The 8,164-nt window shown below is 50.3% G+C and overlaps 1 protein-coding gene across 1 annotated transcript; it reads left to right on the top strand.

Annotated features, from left to right (window-relative positions):
* The first annotated feature begins 4,750 nt into the window (after positions 1 to 4,750).
* On the top strand, positions 4,751 to 7,550 carry LOC130707192 (pro-neuregulin-2, membrane-bound isoform-like). Its single transcript, XM_057540413.1, has 3 exons — positions 4,751 to 5,447; positions 5,801 to 5,852; positions 7,511 to 7,550. Exons 1-3 carry the CDS (start codon positions 4,751 to 4,753, stop codon positions 7,548 to 7,550), a joined length of 789 nt encoding a protein of 262 aa, XP_057396396.1.
* Positions 7,551 to 8,164: the final 614 nt, after the last annotated feature.

Genomic DNA, 8,164 nt, shown 5'->3' with positions numbered 1-8,164 from the left:
TGGAGGTAGTGTCATGGGTGTTTGATTATTGTAAGCCTTGTGGCCTCCTCCTGTACTCTGTAATCCCATTATTATATTGTTATCATTGGATATATCCTCTCCTTAGCAGACGACTTATTAAGCCCTTTTTATGTGTCAGGCCCTTTACTAAATACTTGGTATTTATTTCATTTGAACTTTACAAGTGCAAGTAGGAATCTTCATTGCCTTCATCTTAAAAAGATGTGAAAACTGAAGCTTAGGTCAAGTATCTCATCCAAAATCGTACACCTTGTAAGTGATACAGCCAAGGTTCAAACACAGTACAGTTTAGCTCTCGAATGTGAGCTCTGAATTACTATATATTCTTCATTTACTTAATCTTTCATATTAATTGGCTGTCTACCAAGAGTCAGGTGCTGTGTTAATTACGGAGAATTTAATAGCAAATGAAACAGATACAGTTTCTGTTTATAGTGTTTACAGGATAGTGTGGGAAATGGACACTAATTTAAAAAATCATACAAATATCTAAATGAAGGAACGTAATGGAATAGTAGAGAAAGGGGAAATCACAAGGTCTTTGGCAACAGGGAAGTCTTCTCTGAGTAAGGATTAGTCAGAGCAGTGAGGGGAGACAGGAGAATTCCAGACAGATGGAACAGCATATGCAAAGCGTCTGCAGTCAGAGAAATCACAGCGTTTAAGGAATAACAAGAAAGCCAGCATGGCTAGAAGCCGTGCGGTGAGGTGCAGAGAATGGATTGATGGAAACAAGAGTGTCATCTACTTTGAACTGTCAACTGTCAGACTTTCAATTGTTTCCTGTGTCGATGAAAATCATCCATAAACAGTCTATAATAGGAGTAGAAAAGAGTTTTATTTGAGCCAAACTGAGGGCTGTAGCCCAGAAGACAGCTTCTTAGATTACTCTGAGAAACTGCTCTGGAGAAGCATGGATTTCAGCACAGTTTTATGTCTTGTCAGAACAAAGATCATCAAACAAGTCAGGGATACATTCCTTTAGGTTTTCAAAAAACCAGATCAGCACGCACACAGCGAGTCAGTATGACTTTGGCACCTGGGAAGGGGGTCTTCTCATGGAAGGAACACCAGCAGTGGTGTCCCAGGAAGGGGGGGGGCATTTCATCTTTATTTTTAACATGGACATTCTTTACTTTTGGTCAGTGCACCCTTTTCTTTAATAACTAAAGCAGATGTATAAAGTAGGTTTGATAGCCACAAACGGGCTGTTCTAGTTAGCATAAAATTCAAATTAAGCCAGAATGACTGCCCCATACCTCAGTATGTGAACATTTCTTTTATCAACTGAAAGAGTATGGCCTTGGATGAGGGTGACAGCAGTGGAGAAAAATGAGCGATAAATAGATCTGAGGGACAATGAAGTAGGTAAAAATGGATGAAGTGGATAATGGGTGTGAAAGAGAAGGTGGTTTCTGAATGACTTCCAAGCTTAGAACTTACACCACTGGATGGTGGCCGCTCCCACCCACCTCCACCCTACCCGCCCCCCCCCCCCCCGCCACAATAACCTTGAGGTTGTGACCCAGAGACCAGAAAGATCTGAGAAGCAGGGAGAAGGACATGACGAAACCCTTTGTCCATGTTGCTCCAGGCTGAGCAGGGCTAAAGTGGCATAGAGGTGAATTTGCCCCCAGCCAAGGGGTATGGGGCAGCAAGGGAGAGGGACCAGGGGGCTTTGTCCTCAGAGCTTCTTCCCAATCAAGCCTTTCTACCTCTCTGATGGAGGGTGAGGACACCCAGGGGCCAGCCCAGGGCGTGGAGCCCAGAGAGGCACGGGCTAGAGGTGCCCTCCTGGTGTGCTGATATCCAAAGGCAGGACAGTGCGTTGAGTGAGTTCAAGACAGTCACCAAGAGAGGGGCTGCGGACAGGACAGTTACCAGAACCCCGGTACCCTGAATGAAGGATACCAGCAGGAAGTTATTGCAGGCGTCCAGAGGGGACACGGAAGTTGGCAGTAGTTGGATGATACGCCTCTAGCAGGAGGACTGGATTATTTAAAAGGTGGGAACAGTTTAGGTGTGGTCTCGGGACCTAGGTCCAGTGACTCCCAGGGGGTCCATCCCGTTCTTCCTTTGTTTAAAAGGCAGAGATGGTAGGACCCAGAGAGCACGATTTTAGACTTCTTGAGTGCATGGGCTTTGCTTACTCACCTTTGTACCTTAGCACCTCACACAGAGGGGCTCCATAAATGATTGTTCATATCTTCATAATAAGCTATTGCCCCGTTGTTTTTGCTTTAAAACAATTAAGACTTTAAACAATAGTTTTAATTTAAAAAAGATCATTTGTATAGAAAGTCTTCTAGAACATTTCCATGAAATCATAGTTTAGTTATACACCTATCAAAGTGACCTTGTTGAAAGAATATTTTGTGAAATTGGCTTTGTTCAAGAAAATCTGAGGGTTATGGCCAGTTTCCACAAGAATCTTGACCAGGTTCTTGGTCCCATGGGGGTCACATTCAAATAGGAAAAACCCAAAGAAAGGGAGAGGCAGGTCCTTGGAGGGCGTGCTCTCATAGCACAAGCTGGTCCCTCCGGCAGTTGCTTCTGATAACCATCTACACGTCCTGACTCCATCCTCCCCCTTGGCAAAGCCTACTGCCCTCTCACTGGACACCTCTGCTGCTAGGCATTGCCTGCCTTCACCTGTCTGCTTTTGGAGGCTTGATCCTATTTTACCAGAAATCAAGGCTGTGTGAGCCGGAGTTGGTGTGCAGCTCACAGAGGTAGATGTCCTTCCCAGATCCCAACCCCCTTTCAGCCATAAGACAAAAGGGACGTGATAGTCGGGGAGTCCTTCTCTGGAGGACAATTTGGTGCTGCCTCATGGGTGAAGAGGTCGAGAATGCCTCCTGGGTGACCTTAAGACTTGGAAGGGTATGGATCAAATTCCCTAGTGTGTGTCTTCTCACTTTGCACACCACTTGGGCCCTTGAAAATGAATCGAAAGATATTTTTGTTCAGGGTAGTTTGAATAAAAGAATTCTGTTGATGGGGCTTCCCTGGTGGCGCAGTGGTTGAGAATCTGCCTGCCAATGCAGGGGACACGGGTTCGAGCCCTGGTCTGGGAAGATCCCACATGCCGCGGAGCAACTAGGCCCGTGAGCCGCAAGTACTGAGCCTGCGCGTCTGGAGCCTGTGCTCCGCAACAAGAGAGGCCGCGATAGTGAGAGGCCCGAGCACCGCGATGAAGAGTGGCCCCTGCTTGCCACAACTAGAGAAAGCCCTCGCACAGAAACGAAGACCCAACACAGCCAAAAATAAATAAATAAATAAAAGATAAGTAAAAATTAAAAAAAAGAAAGTAAAATCAATCCCCAAAATATTAAAAACAAAACAAAACAAAAAAAAACTCTTAAAAAAATAAAAGTAGCCTCTTAAATTTGGCGGGACAGCGGGTGGAGGGTTCAGAGGGGGATGGGATGAGTTAGGGTGGGGCGGGTGTGATATTCAGATGGAACAATATTTAACCTACAGCCCCTCATGCCTGGGATCCTTTGTACCAGCAGGCACGGAGGCGTCCTTCGTTTCATTCAGTTATTTTTTTTAAAAAACGGACTAGTTGACGAAGTGCCTGAAACTTTATACCAAGCGGCATTATTGAGCCACTATTTTATTCAAGCAGTGCTCAGATCAGCAGTACCCCACAGGTCAGAAAATCACGGCGAACGGGGAATTTTCACAGCAGAAAAGGCAAGGGTAATCAAGCCTGAAGCGTCCCACGAGGGGAGCCGTGGAAGAGGCAGCAAACCTGAAGAGCTCCCTGTGTGTGCGCGTTAGCAGGGGAGCGAGCGAGACAGAAAGTTGTTCTAATTGCAGCCTGTCTCCTGCGAACGTGTTGCTCCCTCTGGACTCTCCGGTAACCAGTTCACCCAAAACTTTTCTGCCACGAGGCCCCGCATCTCCCGCGTGCCCCCTTCCTTCCTGCGCCGGCTAACAGGTCCCCGGTCACCGAAGCGTCACCTCTCAGCCCCCGGGAAATCTCCGCAGCCCCCTCGGACTGCAGCCTGGTCGCCGCCCGGCCTCCCAGTGCAGCAGTCAGGGCGACGGAGAGGGAGGCGGCGCGCAGGCCGGGGAAGACCCGGGAGGACCGACTCGCGGGCCGGGCTCGGGCATCAGCACGGGGAAGGGAGGCGCGGGCCGAGCGCGCCCCGCAGGTAAACAGGCCGGCGAGGCGCAGGGCGCTGTCGCCGCGGCCGCCCAGCGATTTCCAGGCACGCAACTCCGCCTCCAGGGCTCTCTCCCTCGCGCGCTCGCCCCGCCGCCCGCTCGCAGCCTCGGCAGCCGCCGCAGCATCGCTTCACACAAAGGACTGTTCCCCGCCGAGCCGCTCCTCCACCTCCACGTCCTCCTCCGGTGACGGCAGCCCCGACAGCCGGGCTCGGGCGCGGCGGCGGCGGCGGCGGCGCGGGGACGACTTGTCACTCCCAGCAACCGCGGCGGCGGCGGCGGCGGCTTTTTTTTTTTTTTCTATTTTGCTTAAAAAAACTTTTTTTTTTTACCCTTATACTGCTTGGCCTTTCTGTGGTTCCACCCACCTCTTCTCTCTCTTCCTCCTCCTCCTCCCGTAAACAACTCTCCCACAGCTCCCGCCAATAAATAAATTAGGAGGAGGGTATGGGGGAGGGGTGCGGGGGGAGGAGGGGAGAGGAAAAGGGAGGCAGCGCGAGAGAGCGAGGCAGAGTCGGAACCGACAGCCAGGAGCCCGCACGCACCTCGCACCATGAGATGGCGACGCGCCCCGCGCCGCTCCGGGAGGACCGGCCCCCGGGCCCAGCGCCCCTGCCCCGCCGCCCGCTCGCCGCCGCCGCTGCTGTGGACCGCGGTCCTGGCGCCTGAGGCGGCCGCCAGCGACGAGGTGGCTCCCGCGGGGGCCTCGGTGTGCTACGAGTCCCCGCCCAGCGTGGGCTCGGTGCAGGAGCTGGCTCAGCGCGCCGCGGTGGTGATCGAGGGAAAGGTGCACGCGCCGCGGCGGCAGCAGGGGGCACTCGACAGGAAGGCGGCGGCGGCGGCGGGCGAGGCAGGGGCGTGGGGAGGCGAGCGCCAGCCGTCAGCCGCGGGCCCGGGAGCGCTGCCCGCCGCCAACGGGACCGTGTCCCACTGGCCCGCGGGCCCCGCGCCCAGCGCCGCCGAGCCCGGAGACGAGGCGCCCTATCTGGTGAAGGTGCACCAGGTGTGGGCGGTGAAAGCCGGGGGCTTGAAGAAGGACTCGCTGCTCACCGTGCGCCTGGGCGCCTGGGGCCACCCCGCGTTCCCCTCCTGTGGGCGGCTCAAGGAGGACAGCAGGTACATCTTCTTCATGGAGCCCGATGCCAACAGCAGCGGCCGCGCGCCGGCCGCCTTCCGAGCAGCCTTCCCCCCTCTGGAGACGGACCGGAACCTCAAGAAGGAAGTCAGCCGGGTGCTGTGCAAGCGGTGCGGTAAGTTCCTCGCCTCGCGGGGCGCGCTCGGGCGGGGCGGGGAGGGCGCACTCCCGGGGCGTGGCGGGCGCCGGGCTTCGACGGCTTCCGGGCGGACGCGGTCTGAGCGGTGGAGTTTCGGGCTTGGAAGACTCTGGGCGATCCTCAGAGGAGGAAGGTTCGCGGATTGGATTCCACGGGCAGCGCCTTCTCCAGTGTCCCTGTTTCGAGGCATTGCCATTGCTGAAAGCCCAAGTTTGGTCCTCGGTTGGGGCCGCCTCAAACTTTTTAATTCCTTGGGGTTTCATTCGCCAAGTAGAATGGAAATGGGCCGGCTGCTTTCTTGCGCGTGCCTTCTTGAACTCTTTCGTTAGGAGTTGCTGTTAAGGGCAGCCGTGAGGGGCTTTTTCCTCTGAAGGAGGAAAGGTGAGTCAGACAGGACTGTAAAGTCTTCCCATCACTTCGAGTCCGGAGTGTGGACTTGGTCAGGGGTTTGTGTCTGTGGAGAGTCCAACAAGAACAGGACGGAGCACTGCGATTCCCCTTGCGATGTGGCAGAGATTTTGGCGAAGTCACGTCCGAACAGACAGGTGCAGTCTGCACCTTGTGAAAATGTGTATGTGAGAAGTATAAAGTTGGGTGTTTTCTTTTTGGTGACATCGTGTCAAGAATTGTTGTTTTCCCAGTCTTTTCGTTTGGAGTATGCTTTGGCACGTCAGTGCGTCGGAACAGATGAGCGTCATTATAGAGCTTCACACGTAGGCCCTTAAGGAGAATTTCGGAAGATAAGTTTAGCAATCGTGTTTCAAAGACCTTTCCCGATTTTACCACTGCAGAGGGTTCTTCCCAGGTCTCCTTAGTATTATCAGGTCTGAGAAATCAGCTGATAATCTGATTACATTTCTGAAGTAGCATTACGTTTATGCCATTCATAAAGTAATTTCTAGGTTCTAAATATTTGTGTAATTTCCTGATGATCATGTAATCACTAAAACATAGAGGGGTTTCTTCTCAAACCAAAAATTAACATGATTACACATCACAAATTCTAACATGCATAATAGATTTTCCCCTGGTCTTGATGTATCCGTCTGATAGATGGCTGGGTTAATTGAATTTTTACAAAACTCAGCACCATGCCATGCTCAGTCTGCCTGTGATGCAAAGTGTGTCAGCTCTTTTCAATTCGTATCAGGTGATGGCCAGTTATTTAAATTTCTGATTGGCATTTCTGATGCTTGTAGCCTGCGGTTAATTAATGCCTAACGATTTGGTTTTGATGTCAGGGAAGAGCATTGCTTATCCTCCATTGCCTTATTTTCACCATGCACTTTGTGCGCCAGAGACCTGTTAAGATTGCACCACTCTGTGGCCGGAAGCTGTTCTCAAACAGTGGTGCTGAAGAAAGCTGAGTGACGTTGGGATTCCCCGGGTCTGGCTGATAGATGTCACTATAAAACATGGGAAACTCTCTGCTGGGAGCTGTCTTATTAGGAAACACAAAAGCTCCTCACCATTGTACTGCATCATATGTTATTCTGTTAGAGAATCTGAAACAAAACATTTTAAGCCACGCTGTCATCCCATTTTCAGGTGTTTTATTGTATGCAGTTCAGGAAGGATTTTGCTTTTACCCCAAACCATGTGAGTTGTGGATCATCTACTGCACGTGGTGGAAGTTAATATAAAGGGGATCGTAGTTGGCAGTGGTGCCTAGGATGGGGGGTGGGGTGTTGCTAGATAAGCCATGGCGTTAGTTACGCCTTCTAACTAGAAAGAGATGTCAGTTTTCAGGGGTAAACTTCTTGTAAGGGTCCAGAGGACGTTTGGATAATGGAAAATTCATGTTGTCTGGAGAAATACTATTTTCGTGCTTCTAAGCCGAAAAAGCTTCACTAAAGGTAGTTTTGCCCTTTTGTTTGCCAAAGGAAATACATAGTTGTAAGTTGTGGCATGCTAAACAAAGCAGGGTTTTTTTTTTTTTAATGAACTGGAAATCTCCTGCGTGTAATGTAGTTGATTAAGAAATCATGAAGTTACTGCTTCAGGTTTGTGTAATTATTGTGTATGTTTGGTGATTTTAGGGTTATGTACTTTAAAGTACGATACCGCGTGAAACTTTAACTAATAGATTTAGCTAAAGACTAACTGAAATCGTGCTCAAAGTTTCTCTTGGAGTTTTACGAACGTAGTAGTTATTGTGACATTGTAGGCTATAAGTAAATAGTGTAAGCTATTTTATATAATGGAAACTCAGTAAATCCATACTTGGAATATGGGGTGTAAAAGTGTGTATGTGTGTGAAAACTTGTGAATTTTTCCAGTTGTGTGGTCTGGTTTAACAATGCCATTCAGAGCCTACCAGGCAAAGGAACACAAATTGGAAAAAAAAAATGTACAGAGAGAATAGGGACTGATTTGTCGTGGTCGAGCTGCTTCTGTGTGCTTTTCTGGTCAGGAGATTTCAGGGAGAGTGATGGAGCAGAGGGTTCTTATCTAACCACACGAAGCTGCCCTGGGGGCGCAATGGTTGTGTTCCTGCCTGAGCCCTGATGCTAGGCTGGAGAGGGGATCTAGGCAAGTCATTTTGTGATATCATACCCAGGGGAACAGTTTCCAGCTCTCCTTTGCTCAGCTGCAGTGTTGTTTCCTACAAGTTGCTTACTAGTGTAGAAACTACACGTGCAACAGATTAGCCTTAGGGTTGAGCTAATGGAAGTCTTCCCTGAATTATTTTT

This window comes from Balaenoptera acutorostrata, chromosome 2 (assembly GCF_949987535.1).
Source record: "Balaenoptera acutorostrata chromosome 2, mBalAcu1.1, whole genome shotgun sequence".
In the NCBI taxonomy this organism is placed as follows: domain Eukaryota; kingdom Metazoa; phylum Chordata; class Mammalia; order Artiodactyla; family Balaenopteridae; genus Balaenoptera; species Balaenoptera acutorostrata.
Note: the sequence above shows the minus strand (reverse complement) of the source record. Positions and strands in the feature narration are given on the sequence as shown.